The sequence below is a fragment of the Dermochelys coriacea genome, chromosome 25 (assembly GCF_009764565.3).
Source record: "Dermochelys coriacea isolate rDerCor1 chromosome 25, rDerCor1.pri.v4, whole genome shotgun sequence".
Taxonomy (NCBI): domain Eukaryota; kingdom Metazoa; phylum Chordata; order Testudines; family Dermochelyidae; genus Dermochelys; species Dermochelys coriacea.
Window position 1 is genome coordinate 14167807 of NC_050092.1, and position 20082 is coordinate 14187888.

The following is a 20082-nucleotide window of genomic DNA, read 5'->3' on the forward strand; positions in this document are numbered from 1 at the left end:
CCCCATCCACTCCTGGGGCAGTTCCATCCCAGGAGGCAGTTTCACGGCCTGCAGGCTGCAGAAAGGCTCCGGAGGTAGGCACCCTGCCCACCCTGGCCCAGGCGCGGTAGGGAAGGTTAGAAGCGACACCTAGTGGGAAAGGAGCATCTTGTCGGCCTCTAAGGGGGACTCATATCCATGGCAATATTCATGGCACAGGCCAGGCAAGCAGCAGCACGGACGACCCCCACGTGCCCAATGGCTGTAGCGAGATGACGCAAGGCGCCCCAGCCCCCAAGACGATCATGAGATTGGCTTAAAAATCACAAGATTCTGGGGGGGGAATAACAACGTCAGGGTTCTTCATGTGGGCCGTTCGGAGTCACGTTAGCGAGCCTGCCTCTGCAGCCAGGCAGGCGAGACACTTCCTTCTTTTTAATGAAAGCCCAGAGTCTCCCCTCACCCCATGACTCCAAGAGCTGGGGCTTTAGGGAAAGCACCAAATTCGCGAGAGCTGGTAACACGGCAGAGCCAATCCAATCAAGCTTTCTAGGATTAAGGTCTCAGCTGAAGTTGCTCAGCATCTCTGAAAATCAGGCCCTTTCAAAGTGTTTTAAACTGGCCCCAGGAGTCCTGATTCCCACCTTCCCTGCTCTAACTACTGGACCCCACTCCCCACCCAGAGCTGGGACTAGGACCCAGGAGAAATGAATCCCAGCCTCCCCTGCTCTAACACAGTGTCTTGCCTCACTCCCCTCCGGGTCCTAGGAATAGAATCCAGAAGTCCAAGCGCCACATTCACCTCTCCAGCTGCACTCGTCTGCCTTAGTTGAATGGAGCCCAGGAGTCCGGCATTGTAAACGCCAATGTCTTCCCTTGCCCTGCAGAAGTTCTGTTTACACAGGTTCCCCTCTGGGGAGGTCAGGGAACCACTTCTGGGGTAAGTTTGACTAAATGGAGGCCTCTCTGCAGCCCAAGGGGCTCTCTGTTCTGCTTTCACACACCCCATCGTCCTCACAACCCTTTTCATGCTCTTCCTACGAGACATAAATGCCATCAGGCAGTAATGGAGGGATAAATCCAGGCAGGGAACCCATTTATCTTACAAGGAAGACTTGGGCAAAAGGACACAGCGCGCGGGCGAGATTGTTACCATCCGTTCTGAAGCACTGTCGCTCCCATCTCAAGGTAACGCTGGGGGAAGGAGGCATAAAATATTACAGAAATTCGCATATTTAAAAAATGACATATGGCTGCCTCTCCCCATTAAACGGCCCGGAGTCCTGAGCAGAGGGAGAAAGGACTCTCCAATGCAGCGCCTCAGACACTTGGGGCCACAGGCTGCAAATCCAGCACCCGCCACCCAAGCAGTTAATTGATTTGGAGATTAATATTTTTGTTAGTCCCGGGGAAAGGGCCCAACCTGGCAGCCCCAGAGACTGGATTCTTCTGGATGTGGTTCTCCATTGCCCTGTACCTTAGGCAGTCATTTGCATTAGTGGACGTAAACCACAAGTGTTTCATGCCCACTTTGCACAAGTGTTAATGATTCCACAAGATGCAATGCCATGGAGTATCAAGCCCATCTCTGGGTATGGCACAAGCAGAAGCTCCCCCACCCAGCACTATGCTGGCTACCCTGCCCGTCTGATTCACCCCTAAACCAGAGGGATGCCCCTACAAGCTGGGAGGTGAGAGAGGAGTTCGGTTTCTGCCTCCAGCTCAGTTCCGGGTTACTTGCCCTCTAGAACTGGACTGAGACCAAACTAACTCATGACACCAAAGAGCCAGCACTGCCCACCTGGTCTAGGATTGACCCTGTGACCGGCCCTGCAGCCTGGTCCGGCCTCAGTCACCCAGCACAGAGATGCACAGTTAACTCTGCCTTTAAAGCATTTTTGGTGAGATTTTGTGGGTGAGAAGGGAATCTAGGGGCGCAGGGGGCATGAGTCTCTGAGTCTCTCTAGTCCTTTACAGAGGGTGGGGGAACCGGGATGGTATGGTCATTTCCAAAGCACATAGGCAGAATCATAGCTTGTAAGCGTTCTGCTGAATCCCTCCTGCTACCCCCCCCGGCCTGAGTCCAAGCCACCATCCTGCTGGCTCTCTTGAAGGCCAGGAACTCTAGCCTTTCTCTGATCCCTAAATGTGGCTTCCAGCTGCAGTGTTTATACTGGGATGCTCAGGGATGGGGACACAATGGGGTGTGAGCAATACAGATGCCTGCAAATACCGTGTGTGTCTGTGCGCACATGCCTGCTGCATGCCCAGTGTGTGTGTGCCATATGGGGGTGTGTGTGCACCATTCGTGCCCTGTGAGGCTGGAGTGTAGCTGTGTCTGTGTGTTTGCACAGGCTGTGTCTGTGGCAAGGTGGTGCGCATGTGCGCTTGTCTGCACTATGCACCCACTGCTCTTTGTTTCGCAACCTCTTGTCAGAGTCCATCAGCAGAGTGGGCTGGTATGGCTGCTGAGAGGCGTTTTCAGGATTTCATCTCGAGTGTACGGAATCTCTTTGGTTTTCGCTCAGAGCTCTCACGACTCATGGTTGATTTGCAGCCGGCTAGGCCAGCTGAGTAGCCCAGAGCCCAGAATCCCTTTACTGTTAATTAGGCAGAGAGGCATGCAAAAGTTCCTGCGTCTCGAAGCATGCTGCCCAGTGTCCAATCTGCAAAGACTAAGCGGGGCTTCCGGCTACACAGACTCACTGCAGCTTCTACCAGCTCAACCTGGAGAAACGCCTGCCAGCTGAGCAGTCCCTAAGCTTAGCCTGGGGGGAGCAACCCCACAGGCAAGACCTGCTCAGCACAGCTCCTACCAGCTGAACCCAAGGGCAGAGGATTCCATGCTAGAAGCAGAGTAGCAGCCAGCCTGGCCAGGCGTTCGGGATTCCCAGTAGCGACCTAGGACTGGAGGAGTTCCCTTTTGGCTCAGCTGATAGATCTGCTGCCCATGCACTAGCCGGGTACCCGGATGCAGTCTGGCCACCAGAAAGGTTACACTGACTGACCCTAGTGCATGACCCTGAAGAGGCTTATAATGCTGAAGAGCGAAAGACTCAACATCCCTAGGCTGCCTGGGGAGAGCAGCTGGGAGCACCAGTCTGACAGGCCATCCTGCAGGCTCTGAAATGAGGGCGGCCAAACTCCGCATGTTCCTCATGAAAATGCACACGGGTGGGAGTGCTAACTTGCCTCTCTCCCTCCACCTGGCCCCCCTTTACCATCCCAGGTTCTGCACCTCCCGTGATTTATATCCCTGGTCAGTGCTGACGAGCGGCTGGAGCAAGGGGCACTGAAGTCAGTCATTTCACCTCTCTGTCCCTCGGTAAAATGGAAATACTAATAACTCATCATAGAATAAATAACCCAGCCCTGCCTCACAAGGGGTGAATGGGAGAGTTACTTCATGGATGTTTACAAGACGCTTTGGGATCCTCAAGCTGAACGGTGCCTTTTAATGGCATCGGGTTGTAATTATTATTATTATCAGGGAACGAAGGTCACCAAGTTCTAAAGCACAATCGAAGTACATCATAGACCCCCCCCGGAGAGGCGGGAGCCAGCTGCTACAGTGTGGCCCGCCCACTGCACATCTGGAGAGGCGGCAGCCACGTGGGGGGCAGGGTCACCCACCCAGGACATCTCTGGAGGTGGCTGAAGTCAACTGGCTCCAGAAGCGTGACGCACGAGAGAGAGAAAAACTACAACCCCCGACATGCAACGCGGCGGAACCCGGTGGGAGAGGAGGAGCGGGGCTGCCTTTACCCAAGCACCTCTTTGCCCGGAGTCAAGACCCGCCCTTCTCCCAGCGACTGCGCTATCATTGGCTAAGCCGCTGGCAGTCACCCGCAGAACGGCCTGTGATTGGTTGTGGGGAGGGCGGGGTTCCATGCGCGGGCCAGCTGCGGGCAGCTGGTTGCGGGCGCGCTCCCCGGCCCCGGCATGGTGAGTCCAGCTGGGAGCAGCCCTGGCTTGGCCGGGGGCCCTCTGGGGGGGCGGAGCGGGGCCCTTCTGGGGGGGGGGGGGGCCGCCCTGGCGCCTGCGCTGGAAACGGGCCCTGGCTTGGCGGAGCCTGGGAGCGTGTCTCTGCGCAGGAGAGCGGGCGGCTGGGGCCCGCCAGCTGCGTTGTAGCGGGGCCTAGGCAGCTGTTAGAACCTCAGGGTCTGGTAACCTGCCCCCCCACCCCCACCCCCACCCCCAGCCCCTGCCAACCTGCCTCCCCCCCCACACCTGGTAACCTGCCCCCCCACACCCAGCCCCTGCCCCAGCCCCTGGTAACCTGCCTCCCCCCCCCCAGCCCCTGCCCCAGCCCCTGGTAACCTGCCCCCCCCACACCCCCAGCCCCTGCCCCTGCCTTCCCATCCCCAGCCCCTGCCCCTGGTAACCTGCCTCCCCCCCCAGCCCCTGGTAACCTCCCCCCCCACACCCAGCCCCTGCCCCAGCCCCTGGTAACCTGCCCCCCCCACACCCCCAGCCCCTACCCCTGCCCCTGGTAACCTGCCTTCCCATCTCCAGCCCCTGCCCCTGCCCCTGCCCCTGGTAACCTGCCCCCCCACACCCAGCCCCTGCCCCTGGTAACCTGCCCCCCCACACCCTCTGCCCCTGCCCCCCACACCCAGCCCCTGCCCCTGGTAACCTGCCTCCCCCCCACACCCAGCCCCTGCCCCTGGTAACCTGCCTTCCCCCCCACACCCCCAGCCCCTGCCCCTGGTAACCTGCCTCCCCCCCAGCCCCTGCCCCTGGTAACCTGCCTCCCCCCGGTAACCTGCCTCCCCCCCAGCCCCAGCCCCTGGTAACCTGCTTCCCCCCCAAGCCCCTGCCCCTGGTAACCTGCCCCCCCACACCCAGCCCCTGGTATCCTGCCCCCCCCCGCCCCTGGTAACCTGCCTCCCCCCACACACACTCAGCCCCTGCCACTGGTAACCTGCCTTCCCCCCCACACACACACCCAGCCCCAGCCCCTGGTAACCTGCCCCCCCACACCCAGCCCCAGCCCCTGGTAACCTACCTCTCCCCCCCACACTCAGCCCCTGCCCCCTGGTAACCTAAAGCCCCTGCCCCCTGGTAACCTAAAGCCCCTGCCCCCTCCCCTGCCCCTGGTAACCTAACCCACACACACACTGGTGCCCTTCCCCGGCTCTTTACCAGACCCAAAAGCTCCCTGCCCCAGAGCAGTGGCTGCTCTTCACTGGTGAATGAAACCCACTGGTGGGGGAGGAGGCCTGGGCCCCAGGAAGATCCTGAGTATCTGGGCTGCTCTTCCTGCTCCTATAAATAGGAGTTCGCCTGGTGCCCTTTCTGGGGCTTGGGAAGGCATTGCTGCTGCAGGGGCGGCATCTGTATCTGGTTTCCAGGCCTTATGGGCAACGTGAAATGGCTGCAGAGTATCTGCAGAAGTGTCTCGTGTCTCCCCTGATTGTTAGAGGGTCTTTTTCTTTCTGCTCTCCTCAAGAGAGATGTACAGCAGCACGCTGTCCTGGGTGCCGTGGTGCTGCAGCTTAGTGGTTTATGCATCGGGTTTGAAACATGCAGGCTCCCGTCAAAAACCAGGTTTGAATCCTGGAAGGATCTGCTTGGGCCCCAACTTTCTGAATTAAACAAAGTCCTTCCAGAGGCACCAGGACTAAGAAATTTGTGTCTGACTGGAACCAGGGGGTGGTCACGGGACTACACAAACCTCTATGCACCAAGTCCCATGTTGTGCCTAGCATAGGCCCTCTGCACTCAGCTGGGTTTCAGAGAGCACCAGCCATGTAGAGTGTAGCTTTGGAAAACCCAGACAGAAAAGCCACTGAACGCTCATTCATGTGCTCGGGAATCTGGGCAGGGGTGTTCTGGCTCAGAGGATGCGCTGCGATGGGCAGGAGCCCTGTTGCTGACTTCGCGGTTCGGATTGTCTTCGTTTCCTTGCCAGGCTGTGATGGGGGTGCAGCTGGCGGTGAGCCTGCTTACGGCGAGCATCATGCAGAGGATGTCCCCGCACTGCTCCTTCGCTCGCTGGCTGCTCTGCAATGGCAGGTACAGGAGGTTTTCCAGCCAGCTCCAAATCGATGCCCCCATTCTACTCTTGCATCTCTTCCTTCAAACACTGCCCCTCAATCCCCATCCCTTTGCTATTCCTGCCTTGAGCTCCCGCCAGCATACACACCCAGCTCTGCCTGTGTACCACATCTCAACTCTCGGCACCCTCCCCTGTACAGCCCTGCCAACGTCCTGCAACCCTGACCTGCAGCCCCTTTTCCAGTCGCCTGCAGTGTTGCTGGTTTTCACTCATCCGGTCAGACATTTCTGACTCTCCCCAGCTGATTGTTTATATTTTGTTCCATCCTTGACCCCCTCCCTTCAGCCTGTATCGCTACAAGCACCCTTCGGAGGAGGAGTTGTATGCCCTGGCAGGGAAGCAGAAGCCCAAGGCCAAGCGAGACCGGTGAGCGGAACCCCTGCAGTCCATGCTTTGTTATTGGGGGTGACGATGGGATGGTTTGGAGTGCAAATTAGGTCTCTTGTCTTCCAGGCCTGACTTCTTCAACCTGCCCCCATCTCTGGAGAGATATGGTGTGGTGAGCAGTCAGGGCAGGGGGGTGGAACTGGGGTTTAATAATGGTAGCACCCAGAGGCTCCGATCGGAGACCTGTGGTGCAAGATGCACACACACCCATCCGAAAAGGTGACATCTGCCCCCATCAGTCTCAAGCCTTGTCTAGATACACAAGTTCTGTTGCTTTACCGACACTGGTCCAGCTGAAGCAGTGCAACATGCACTGTGAGTGTGGACACAGCTGTGTCTGGATAAGTGTGCTGGCAGGGGAATAAGTTATATCCATGGTGCTCAAACTATGGGTCGTGACCCTGTTTTAATGGGGTCACCAGGGTTGGCATTAGACTGCTGGGGCCTGGGGCCAAAGCTGATGCCCAAGGGCATCAGCTCTGGGTGGCAGGGCTCAGGTTACAGGCCCCAACCTGGGGTAGCAGGGCTTGGGTGGGCTCAGGCTCCCCCTCCCTCCCCCCAGGGTCATGTAGTAATTTTTATCATCAGAAGGGGGTCGTGGTGCAATGAAGTTTGAGAACCTTTGAGTTATACTGATAGACGCTTTTATCCTGGGGTAAATGCATCTACATGAGACATTGTACCTGTATAACTATACCGCCCTAACTGACCTAGTTCTACCAGAACCAAATCTGTGTGCGGACCAGGGCTAAGTCCAAGGTAAGTGACAGCAGCTGGATACAACCAAGAGAGGCAGGGAGCCTGAATTCCTGCTCCATGGGCTGCTGTCCACCCTCGCTGTGCTCTGTTCCTGCCATTCTGAGCCTGTTTCTCTCTCGCAGGAGGCTGAACGGGGTCACAGAAGATAAACCCCTGTCAGTGCCCAAGGACATCAACTTGCATTTGGAGACCACCCCAATAACCACAGTGGATGCTCTTGGTAATTCCTACTCACCAGAATCAGTGTGTGCCCATCACCGCAGTGGCTGAAGGCTGAAGGCCTATGGGGTAGGGAGAGGGGCGTGACTGACCTGAGTTTTCTATGGCAGAGCCAGGGAATAGACCCCAGGAGTCCTGACTCCCAAGCCCCCCCTGCTTTAACCTACGGGACCCCAATTGCTTCCCAGAACCTGTTACAGAACCCAGTAGTCTTGATTCTCAAGCCCTTGTTCAGGCCAGTGGCCCTATGAGGACCAAAGAAGTTCAGATAGGGAAGTGTACCTCACTGCCCCCCCCCCCCCCACACACACACAACTTGCTGCGGGGGGGGCAGGGTGAGCTCACTTCTTGCACACTGGCTGGTGGTGACAGCCCCGTGTCTCGCTGCCCGTTTCCAGTGCTGCGCTATTTCCTGGAGTACCAGTGGTTCGTGGATTTTGCCGTCTACTCCACCCTCGTCTACCTCTTCACTGAAGGCTACTACTGCCTGGCGGACCCCCGGAAGGAGATGAATATTGGCATCCTGTGGTGCCTGCTTACAGTTGTCTTCTCCGTGTATCCTTCCTTTCCTACCCTGCCCCCTCTGCCTTGGAGGCTGGCAACAGGCTTCCCTAACCACGTGCCAGGGTCTGGAGGGAGAGGGATTGTCGGGGCTGGGAGCCAGGAAAGCGACCCTGATGGTGAGGGATACAGGGAGTATGATGGGGAGGCAGGATGATCTAATGGATACAAGAGACTCCTGGTTCAGTTCCTGGCTTGGCTGACGGCTCCCTGCGTTTACCTCGGACAAGGCACTGGCTCTGCGTGAGGCGAGGCTCCCGAGCTGGAAAAAGGGGGAGGCGTCCCAGAAATGAATCCAGGAATGACTCCCACGTGCTCAGATCCTGCAGTGACGAGGGCTGTGTAAGTACCTGGCCAGAGACTGGGTGAGCCGGGCAGAGACTGGGTGAGCCTCCCAGAGCAAGGGGTAGAATCCCCGTTATTTATTTACCGTAGCACTTAGGAGTCCCGGGCATAGCTAGTACCACCTTGTGCCAAGCGCCGTACACACCGAGAACAGGAAGAGGGTCCCTTCATGATAGACCTCCGGAGGTGTTCTCATCTGGATGGCTTTGGATCAGCTCTAAGATCCTCTCCTCCATGGGCAGGTCATGCCTGAATCCAGCTGACCTGTTCATCTCGCCCTCTGCTCAGAGCAGTGCAGGCTGCTCTATAAGGCTGCCAGCAACAGGCAAAATAACGGGGGAAGAAACCCACCATCCTCTTCAATTAGAAACCTGGCTAAGGCCGAATGGCTTAATTTATGGACTTATAAACAGCTCCCTGACAAGTTGTAAAGCTGCATAATGAGAGCCTTCCCCACCGAGAACCGGGCAGGGGCCCGATGAAGTGCATGCTTTATGAGGTGCTCATGCCGTGGCAGCTGCAATCAGTATGGATGAAAGGGCTCCCGGACACTTTTACAGGCTGCTGTAAAGTAGGGCCGTCTGGACCGTCTGTCTATCCCCATTGAAAGCGTGGCTGGCCCACTCCCCGGTGGTTTATGTGAACATCTACATAGCGCCACGTGAGCCTGCCTGTCCCTCCTCTTTCCCTGCGGCTGATTGATACAGGGCACCCGGGGATTGGCAAAATGGCCTGAGCCTTGAGGCCTGGCTGCTAATGGGGGTGGGGAACCAAACCCTGGCTTGGGGACCCTAAAGAAAGGCCTTAATTGTTTCTTTTTATTACCCATAATCACCCCCTTGCCAGCAGGTGACACCCCAGTGAGTCCCTTTGAGTGAACCCCTCAGGCCTTCTCTCCTCAGGTGCAGATGCTTCTCCTCCTATCCAGCCTGGCCCTGGGCTGCGTCACCCGGCAGATCGACCGCGGGCAGCCAGCAGATCGGGCCACCTCACCCATGGGCAGCTCTTCCCTTCAGAGCATGTGGCCAGAGGTGGATACAACAGCCAGGCAGCCTCCCTAATGCCAGCGTATTTAACCTCAGCAGTAGGCACAAAGCATAACGCCCCAGGTCCAAATTGTTCAGGGAACCCCTTTTTCCCCCCCGTACCCACACTTTTCTCCCCTGCAGGCTGAGGCAGGAGCTGTTCCTGGGTGAGATGTGGACCTGAGGGCAGGGGGTTGGTACAGAACATGTCACAGACACTGCAGAAATGAAGCACGCCCAGTGTGGCTGCTTCTGGGCTCTGTGGGGACCCCAGTGAGTAGAGCTGGCTGCTGGTGGGCCTGGGGAAGGATCACCCCGATTCTCCCCTTGGCAGGAGGCTGCACTCTAAACCCCTCCCTGCCAGAGTCACCTGAGAGGTGCTGCTGGCAGCCATGTCAGCCCTGCCTATGCTGTGATCACCCAAATGGAGAGGGGAGAATCCCCTTCGGGCTCGCCCAGTCCCTCATAGCTAGCAGGGGCTGGGCTGCGGGTGCCAGGCTGTGCTTCTGAGAGCCTGCCAGCTTGACAGAGAGTGGGCCCTGGGATCGGGCTCCAGTGCGTAACACAGAGTGATGAAACCTCCCCGGGCTGGGCCACCTGTTGCTTTGTTTCCCCCACATGCAAGGACCCCAGTGAGGAGGTTGTTACAGGAGCCCCACCCCCAAAAGAGATTGGAGGCCCATTGTGCCAGCTGCTCCCTAGGGCTGTGCTAACAGACAGACCAAGAGGGTGGGGGCTTCACCTCCCTGCCTTACAGATGAGAACTGAGGCCTAGGTTGGCTAAGTGCCTTGCCAAGGCTGCACACGGAGTGAGTGACACAGCTGGTCTCCCACCACAATGACTACAAGGGCCTTCCTGACAGCTGCAGCCCAGGGTCTCTCCCAGTCCTCAGACAGTGACTAGACAGAGGCATGTGTTGGTTTTATACTGGTTTGTATTCCCCGGTGAAAGGTGCCGGCTCCATGTTCCCAGAGGCTCAGATACACACGTCCTGCACACCTGAGCGCTGCTCCTCGTCCCTGTTGGGGGGGGGGGGCTCGCTGTCAGGCCCATGAGAGCAGCTTACTCTCTGTGGCCCACCCAGCCTTTGGCCTCTCTGCCAAGGCCTCCAGCCATACCCGCAGCAGTGGCCATGCATGAGAGGGAGACATTTCTCCATTAGGAGTTACACCAAGGCCCAGCAAACTGGCCTCACCCCGGGGCCAGCAGGCAGGAGCCATCCAAAGCGGGAGAACTGTCTTTAGCCATCAAGTGGGTCCCCTGGTGTGAGAAGCCTTTTCAGTGAACGTTTGGGGGCAGGGGGGACAATGTAAAGGCCAAGCCCAACTGGTTTCTTTAACACCAGCCCCCCTGTGCCTGCAGCAAGATCTTCTTCATGGTCATGCACCACTACTTCCGCTCAGAGGAGGGGGGCGAGCGCTCCGTCTGCCTCACCTTTGCCTTCTTCTTCCTCCTCATTGCCATGGTGGTGCTCGTCGTGCGGGAGGACTACTTGGAGTTCGGCCTCGACTCGGGTCAGCCAGCGGCGGGGCTGGGGCCGCGCCGGGTGCGGGGAGGGAGCTGGGGATCGGGCGGACAGGTGGATTTGAGCGCCACTGTGGCAGATCCCTCAGTAGGGATGAGCCAGGCTGCCCACGGACTTAACAGCTGTGGTTGGAACCGTCTGCAAATGTGGCTGTGGCAGGGGGATGTGTCTGGATGCAGTGACCCTGCTAGCATGCTCCTGCAGTTCTGTGCTTCTGGATCCAATTGTGGGATGGGGGCCCCTGTTGCCTCCATGTGTTCAGGTGTACTAGAGGGGGTCATGCATAGCACCGTTCTGTGAACGATCCCAGTCTATGGTAGATGCGAGTGTGTGGCAGGAAATCTGCCCTGTTTGGCCATCGTAGTATAAACCTGTCCCCATGCACGTTAAACTGTTAGACCCCTGTTTGTCGCAGGTGGGTTGTCTAAGAAAAGCAGCTGAAGTTAGTTTGGGATGAGCCAACTCATTCTGGCTAACCCAATCTCTCCCCTGACATCCGTGCAGGTTAACCCTTAACTCAGTCAGCTAACCCCACCCTAACGCTCCTCCTAGCTAGACAGACCCATAGACACAGGCATGCAGGTCCAAGCTGTTACAGTGCTCGTCCTGGTGTGGTAGCTTTTGCTGCAATGATAGGCCCCTAGCACTGTGCTACAGCCCAGGTGGCCACTTTAAATGGATAAAAGGAAAGTGCTTTCCTGTGCAAGGCACAATTAGCCAATGGAACTCACCGCTGTAAAACAGCGCTGAGGCCAAGAGCTCAGTGGGATTTTGTGCAAAAAGATGAATGTGTAGCACAAGATTATGTAATGTTATAGCAGTAAGGGTTAAAAAAAACCCAAGGGGTTGAGAAGGGCTAAAAATCCCCAAGCTTCAGGGCATGAGCCAACGCTAAGTAGCAGGGGTCAGGAAGGAACATTCCATGGGGACAGGTTATCCCAAAACTGATGGGTTTCCTGTGCCTTCCTCTGAAGCAGCTGGTACTAGCCACTGCTGGAGACAGGAGACTGGACTAGGTGGATACTGGCCATCCCTGTATTCAGATCGCTGAACAGCGCACAGGCCTGCTCTGGGCATGGTTCTGGACCCAGCTGTGAGCAACCTGCCAAAGGACCACCCCACCCCCCCAGTCTTTGGAATGAGGTCATGGGAAGCGATGTACCCCCATGGGCTCTGAATCCCGCCCTGCTCTTGTCTAGTTACGAGCAGATTAATTACTTTTACTGCTGGCTTTTGTCACCCTTGGCCAGCTGTGTTGCTGGGATGGCAAAGGAGCTTAGGAAGGGCTGTCTGACTGGCATGTGGCTCCTGGGAGCCAGCAACCTCGCAGGAGATGGCCTGATTCTGCTCTCGCTTATCGCCAGGGACGTCTCCTGACAGCAATGGGGTTATTCCTGATTTACATCAGGGGAAGTGACAAGGGATCAGGATCTCTCGGCCCAATTAACTGGTGTGCAGAAAATTGACTCCAAAACCACTCTCCAGATGAGCCGTTTAGGGGGCTGGAGGGTGGGATGCGCTTGCTTTCAGTCTGTGGGTTTTGTGTTTCTGATTCCCCACTGGTCCTCTTAATGGGAAATTGCCCCAACTCGTTACAACCCCTTAGACAGACAAATAAATAAAATATTTATCTGAGCCAGCTCCTTGCACTCTGAGGGATCTCGCAGGCACTTGCGCATGTGTGTAGCTTTAAGGCCTAGAGTCACACATGTCGGGAAGTGCTCTGCTGAATCAAAGCGCTCCCAGTGTGGGCACAGCGCACTCGGGCAGAGCTGCGCTTGTACCGGGATAATGTTGTGTCGGGGGGGGCAGGTTTGACTATGTCGGTACGAAGCGGGGCTTTGCCATTATGGCTACATCCACATTAGCAGCACTTTGCTGGAATAGTTCATAGTATGCTGGCTCTCTTAAAGTACACCAAAGTAGTTTAAACCACTTCCAAAGCAACATAAGCTAAACTTTAAAAAGGCCCCTTTACTGGATTCAGGGTGTCCACTTGGGGGTTGGACTAGATGACCTTCTGGGGTCCCTTCCAACCCTGATATTCTATGATTCTGATATTCTATGATTATATACTGGTGTTACTGCAGGGGTTTAAATTCACACCCTATCTTATACTGGTATAACTTTCCCATGTTGATGAGCCCTTAGGTGCTTTTGACCATTTCACCCTTAGTGACTTACTCTTAGGAACCTGCTGTAGCGATTGGAGTAAAGCTACACCGTTGCTTTCCCCGTCACTTGCTGCCTCTTCCCTTCCAACGCAATCTCTCCTACTCACCCATGTCTCTGTTTTTTGCAGGGCTTGCCAATGTCAGTGATAACCTGGAGATTTTCTTAAAGCAGCGAGGATGGGAATGGACGTAAGTCTGGTGGAGCAGATAATAGAAAAGCACATGGGATGGGGGAGGGTTGAGCTTTTTGAGTCTTTGCAGCTGATCTGGTCACCAGCCCTTTGTGTTGAATCTTTAACAAAGAATATTTTTCTCCTAAGTGTGTTTTGGACATTGGAGTTAAATGAATGTTAACTAAGCAGACTGAATTAAAAAAAAACCATCAGATTTCTCTTCTGTGATGTCATAGTTCCCCAGCCGCCCGTCCTCTTCTGGGGAAAACCAGGGTGAAAAAGGCCTGGAAAGATTCTCTTAAGGCTAGCATTATGGAGAGAATCTTTCCAGGCCTTTTTTTATCCATCAGATAGACGCATAAAAAGGGCAGAAGGTCTGTGTGTTTTCGCTTCTGCTGGTCCCTGAGGAAGAGCCTTTCCGGTCCTCGTGCTAACCCTGCCGCAGGCTGAATTCTGTCTGTTAGCATGTTGTAGCCTTATCTGACTCTAGATGATCCCTTGCTCCGTGTTTGCAGAGTTCCCATCACCAAACTGACCTTCAAGCTGGGGCTGGTGGCCCTTTGTTCCTTCATTGGCGCGTGTCTGACGTTCCCGGGACTGCGGCTGGCGCAGACTCACCTGGACGCTCTGAAGATGGCCGCAGACAGGCCAATGACCCAGTTGAGTAACCTCCCGCTTGTCTGTGAAGCAGCCAGAGATATGGGTGGGCTGCAAGACTGGCACAAGGCCGCCACCCCTGGCTGCTGTCTGACAGCGGGTGGGGAGCTCTGTTCCCCTGGGTACTGCCCCACCCCAAAGGTGGCAGCATGGCAGCATTGCGAGCCACGCACAAGCCCTGTGGCCTGGGAGGTGCTTTGCGGATGTAAAGCAGGGGTGTCATTCAGACACTTGGGGGAGTGTAGAGGGAGGAGCTCTGCCAGGAAATGGACCTCTGATAAATTTGGAAGGTCTGTGGAGGTGCTGACTGTATGCTGGGGGCAGGGCAGGGACCAGGCTACCTGGTTCTGTTCTTCTAAAAAACCCTCCCCATCTACCTCCCTCCCCTGAGATACCTGGAGGGTGTTGCTTTTCCCGGTGAGCTTTGCATGGTCCTTGCTGGAGGCGGACAGCTGGCGGTGCCTTCAGGTGAATGCCGACAGGAGCCCGTGGTTCAGGGTGCCGCCCTGTGGCAGAGATGGGGGAAAGCTAGGCTCTGACTCCAGTTCTTTATCCTCCCCCCGGCAGGATCCTGCTCCACGTGAGTTTCCTGGCACCCCTGGTCGTGGTGGTGATGTGGATCAAGCCCATTTCCCGAGACTTGTTGCTTCATGCACCCATGGGGAAACAAACGGTCCAGATGTGAGTGCACCACTGCAGTCAGCAGGCAGGCAAGGGGGAGGGGGTATCCAAGTCTGTTCCCCTCCCCATCCACCGGGTGCAGACACGGGTCCAGCCTTTGATAAACAACCGTCCTGTGCCCTGCGCTACCCTCAGCCATCGCAGCGTCTGCCAGTGCTTTATTAGTTCAGACTCGCCATCCCCAGTGAGGTCAGTGACATCAACCTTGCTAGTGAGGGGAAGAGACTTTCCACCAAGGTCACACAACAGATCAGTGGTTGGTAGAGCCAAGAAATAGAACCCAGGAATCCTGCCACCCAGGTGCCTCCTGCCTCTAACTGCTAGGCCCCACTGTCCTCCCAGAGCTGGGAACAGAGCCCAGGGGTCCTGACTCTCCATCTCTGTTCTGCTATTGGTAACATCCCCGACTTGTCTGGCAGTGCTGGCTAAACTCCCACCAGCCCCTGCTGTTTCTGATGTGTCCCTTGCTGTACAGTCCGTGCCCTGTGAAAGTGAATTCTGCCCCCTTCATGCTAACAGCCTCCTGTCCTCTTACCCCAGCATGTCGGACGCTGCCTACAACTCCACGCGCCTCTGGACTATTGTCGCCCTCGGCCTGCTGCGCCTGGCCATGGCGCGCCACCACCTGCAGGCCTACCTCGGCAGCAGAGCGCTGGGTGGAGCAGATGAAGAGGGAAGCTGGGCGCATCACGCTCTGGAGATCCAGCGGGGTAGGCGCCAGCCAGGCAGAGTAACTGGGCAGCTGGGGCAAAAAGCAGATTCAGGCTCCTTGCCCAGAGTCTGCAGCTGATCGCTCTCAGCCTCCTCGGAGGCTTGTGAACCAGCTCCATTCAGCTGGCCGTAGGGCCCTGGGTCTAAGCACCCCTCAGCTCCAGAGGGATTCCCCCTCCTGGCTGTAGCTAGAACTGTCCCCCCTGAAAGCACCAGGTCCACGACAGGTGCCTAGGCAACACGCACCGGAATCTAGACAGCACAGGCCTTGGGCAGAGAGCAGCTGGGCAAAGTTTCCTTTCCCAGCCCCTTCCCTCTTGGTCTCTTTCCTTCCTGACTCTCTTCTCTAGTACGGGTTTGACAGTAATAGCACCCCGCGGGCCTCATTCTGCCAGGCCCAGCACCGGGAGACAGTCCCTGCCCTGCCTAGGCAGGACGGGGTGCCAATGGGAGAGGCACCAAGAGGGGCAGTGATTTGCCCAGGCTTGCAGAGCCTCAGGTGTCCGGAGTCGCCATCTGGAATCACCGTCTGGTGCTGCCCCACATTGCTCACGTCCCTTCTGTGCTGATTCCTCTCCATTTCCAGGTCACAAGGATTTACTGCTACGTCACCGTGGTCAGCCTGCAGTACCTGGGCCCCATCATCCTCACGCTGCACTGCACGCTGCTTCTCAAATCGCTGGGTAGGGAGCCGGCTGGGGGGCTGGCTGGGCCGGGGAGACAGGCTCAGGCCAGGGGATGAGTTGCCCTTTGCAACTTGCCACCCCAGGAGTAGGGGCAGAGAGGCTTTCAGAGCCTTGCTTGGGGGATCAGCACCGTGGCTGCGATTTTGAGCACGACACTGGAGCTGCGTTTGTCTCCAGCCGCTCTTCCTGGTTACCTCTCCACTGCAGCTGAGGGGCCCTTTGTGAAATGAGTTTGTTGGGTCTCAGGCCACTACCTGATGGGCAGGTGTCCAGGGCCCAGACTGAACTGGGGTCCCTGCACCTGGGGCTGGCTGGCAGGGAAGGGTGCCCTGGCCCCAAACACCCAGCTTGGAAGGAAGGTTCGATGTCCTGTTTCAGGGGTTGGGAGGGCAGATTGTCCCACATCAGCAGAGGTCATGCACCTCCCCCTGCAGTGGCTGGTGCTGGCCCTGGTCTGAGCCAGCCTGGGGGGCAGTCCCTTGCCCGTTTGTAAACCGGGGCATGCCTCCCCCGGCCCTGAGTCACCGTTTCCAGTCGGCTGAGCAGAGCCGGGAAACGCCCCAACAGCTGGGTGACAGGACAGGTGCTGCAGGGAACCACTGGAGGGACCTGTCCCTGCAAGGCTAGCTGGGACTAGAGGGGTGCACTCTGCCCCTGCCAGGGGTGGGGGATCAGCTTGGCTCCCCCCATGCTCACCAGTCCCTCTTATCCCTTCTGTCTTGCAGGCAACTACTCGTGGGGCCTGTTCCCCGAACCCCCACCCGTCTCCCTGGTGGTGGGTGTTGCACCGGCCCAGCCCGCTGCTCCCTCGGCTGAGGAGGTGGGAGGAGAGGACATGCAGGCCACGGTGGCGCAGATCACGGGCGTGCTGGGTGCCATCCTCACCCCGCTTTTCTACCGCGGACTCTTCGCCTTCCTGACCTGGTGGGTGGCCCTTTGCCAAGTGATCACCAGCCTCTTTGGTCTCTACTTCCACCAGTACCTGGCAGCCTCCTAACCACAGCTGCAGCGGGGCCAAGGGGCCCCAGGACCTGCAGGGCCCTGTGTGGAATGGACTCTGTGGGCTACATGCCACGGGCTGGGGCCGAGATGAGTTCCCACCTGCCGGCTCTCTGCCCTGTGTCCACCTGGGTGACAGCGCAGAGCTGCCCTTGGCCCATCTCCTCACCTGCCCAAGCCAGCTGCCCCTGCTGTGTGTAGAGACTGAACCGGCTGCTGGCTGGTTGTCTCTGCCCGCCGAAGGGGCAGGAGTAACTCGCTGGGGGGGGGGGCGGCTCCTCAGCGTCTTCCCAGCCTGCATTGGAGCGGGTTGGGAGGTGTGCAGGGGCAGAGGGAGGGGCCCCAAGCACAGCCGGCATGGGGACAGCGTCTTCTAGGCGATCTCCCCAGCTTGCTTTGGCCGAGCCTCCCTCCCGCTCCATGGTGGGGGCTGTCTCACCTACACAGCTTCTTGTCCGTGGCCCACGTTCTACTGCCGGCACCCCCCTGAGAGCTCAGGGGCCCTCTCAGCCAGTGGTTCCTGATCTGGCCTCAGCCTCCTCCCCACCTCCCACCCAGGGAGGAGCCTGCTGGTGGGTAACATGAGATGGTTCATCGGAGGGCTGGGGTCTCTGGGGCCCTGCAGTTGCTGACACCAGTGCGGGGTGCTCCTATTCTGCTCTGATGACATGGCACGCTCTGTACGGCTGTAAATGGCCCCGCAGGGCAATGGAGAAATGGGGACTAGGCCTGCAAGTCAAATGAGCTTGGCCCCAGGTTCCCGGACGCAGCAGAGCTCTGGCGCTTGGTGCTGCAGGGAGCTTGGGGGTGGGGTGATGCTGAGGCTGGGAAAGGGGGGAGGGGAGGACGCTGGTTCATAGCCACGCCTAGAAGATGGAATGGAAATCCCACGGGCAGCCTCTCCCATGGCAGATACAGCACTGGCTGTGCAGCCATCTAACACCCTCGAGAGCATCCTTCCCTTGGCCTGTGGGGCAGGCGCAACCCGATCCTGGCTCTTGGGCTCCTGCTGCTCTAGGGGCCGGGCCCTTTCATCGCTCGCCAGCAGGACCCCAGAGCAAACCCCATCCCAGTGGGGAACTTGCAGCCCTTCCCTGGTGCTAGGCCAGGATTGCACCAGCCTGCCCTGTGCTGGGGGCTCATGGCCTGCAGGGCACTGGGTGGGTGCAGGTGGGAAATCACTGGATGATTTATTAAACGAGCTCTTTTCTGGTAGCTTTGTTCTTCCAGAACTCGGGTTCTACCAGGGCCGAGGCACCTGCTCCCCTAGGGAGCTTTTCTGCGGTCCTAAAGAGTGATTCCCCCCAAGACTGGCCGAAGGGGTGTTTTGTGGGGGGTTTCTGTGGCCTGAATTTGATTTAATTTCTCCTCAGGAAATCATCCCCCTCCTCTGTGTAAAATTACCTAGCCCCGTGGCCTTATTAATTCTGACTTCTAGAATAAATGCAACCAGGTACAAGGATATTTTATGAATAAACACATAGAACTGTAACCCACTTGCTGGTTAGATTCCTGCAGTTGTAGCAGGAGAGAGGATTCTTCAAGTCACCATCCAAATGCATGCTGCAGTGTTGCTGTGCGCTCTTAAAGCATCTGTTATGTTCCACCCAAGAGGTGGCTGCATTTGAGTAATGTGGGCGGGGAGGGCACTGCCTCTAGAAAGACCTTGGAACAAGCCTGAGGAGCAAAGCTCTTGCAGCAACCTAAGATGAGGCAGGAACATGACCCATTCAAGCAGCAGCTCAGCCCCTGTGAGGGGAGGAGGGGCAAGGACTGCAGGCCTTCCGGTGGGGGGGGGGGGGGGCAAGATGGAGACTAGAGCTACCCTGGCAGGAGTGAGCCAGGCTCACAGCCGCGCTGAACATTTTGGAGGGTGGATGGGGAGCTTTTTGTAACATCTCGCCCCTGGTGTAACCAGTGTCTGTCCCTGAGGCTCCTGGGGGGGGGTGCCCCAGAGATACCCTCCCAGGCCCCAGCAGTTGGGCTCCCTGAGATGGGCTCCCTCTGCAGACTGCACTATGTTGGGGGAAATTCCTTCACAATGGTGGTGGGGCAGCGGGGCGGAAGTTAAGTCCTGGCTGTGGGGCTGGAGGTGTGTTCCCATAAATCCTAGTGCTGGCTGAAAGGGAGTTGTTCAGCCTTCGGCACAGATCCGGGGAGAGCTGGACAAGCTGGAACGCCTCTACCCTCCCCTGGCCATTGCCAAGGTGACTGACGCAGCGGCTGGAGCAAGGGCCACCCGTGAGTTTGGCCCCCCCCAGCCATGAGCTGAGGACAGTACGGAAAGCCAAGCTAAGCCCCTGCACCTCCCCATGTCACGCTGAGGCGAGACCCCCCCAGGAAAAGAAGCAGATCGTAAAGTGGGTGAGGAGTGGGCAGGGTGTACGTACGTGTATACACCAACACACACACACCCGCTGCCCTGCAGCTGGTGCAGTCACTCACAAGCACAGCAAGGCTGTGAAACCCAAAGTCTGCCCCAGCCGAATGGCAGCCGTCTAGGCCAGGGTCACGCGCCTGTCCCTGACTGGAGGGGGGCGGGATGGCTCATGTAGCCTTCAGCTGAGCAGCGTGCCAGGCCCCGTCCACAGACCCACGGGTGCAGCTGTCCCAGGGAAGGGGGTTGCTGGGGAGGCTCCTTTCCATCCCCTTGCTGGGGGTTGGGCCCTACATGTGCTTCACAAGGAGGGTTTGGCTCCCCTGACCCGGGGTCACTCACATCACGAGCTCCAACGCCCCACTCAGCTGGGTGCATTTGCCAGGTCTGGCCTGTGTCAATAGCTCACCCCTACCCCCTAGGCCTTAGGATCTATTGTAACAGCTCCACAAGGGTCCCTCAGCCCTTCCCTTTATCATAGGGACAAATGGGGCTAGAACTCAGTCCCGTACCCCCCAGGCGCCCCTGGAGCAAATGCAGCCCCTTGCCTGAGCCCGAGCCAGCCAGCAAGGGCCTTGCCCTGTGCCCTCTCCCACCGCTGGACTCAGCTTCCCCCTTACTCCAGCCCCATAACAGGTGCTCCCCGCCCAGCAGCAGCTGCATCTTTCCACAGCCCCCCAGCAGGGAGAATAGACACGGGTGGAAAGCACAGACAGAGCCTACAAATCCCCCGGCAGGTGCTCGCTGGGACCCAGCCAGGCA

General features: G+C 57.7%; 1 protein-coding gene across 3 annotated transcripts; it reads left to right on the top strand.

The window, feature by feature from the left end:
• Positions 1-3770: 3770 nt before the first annotated feature.
• TMEM161A (transmembrane protein 161A) lies at positions 3771-18432 on the top strand. 3 transcript variants are annotated; one of them, XM_043502428.1, is made up of 13 exons: positions 3871-3924; positions 5894-5997; positions 6326-6406; positions 6494-6539; positions 7309-7406; positions 7804-7960; positions 10700-10851; positions 13165-13225; positions 13725-13868; positions 14434-14547; positions 15088-15255; positions 15841-15941; positions 16670-18432. In XM_043502428.1, the coding sequence occupies exons 2-13, from the start codon at positions 5991-5993 to the stop codon at positions 16939-16941; spliced, it is 1401 nt and encodes a 466-aa protein (XP_043358363.1). In that variant the 5' UTR covers positions 3871-3924; positions 5894-5990; the 3' UTR covers positions 16942-18432. The 3 variants fall into 3 exon arrangements, with proteins under 3 accessions (XP_038240125.1, XP_043358363.1, XP_038240124.1); XM_038384197.2 differs by lacking the exon at positions 6494-6539 and having other exon boundaries at positions 3771-3924; XM_038384196.2 differs by lacking the exons at positions 3871-3924; positions 6494-6539 and adding an exon at positions 5478-5529.
• The last annotated feature ends 1650 nt before the right edge of the window (positions 18433-20082 follow it).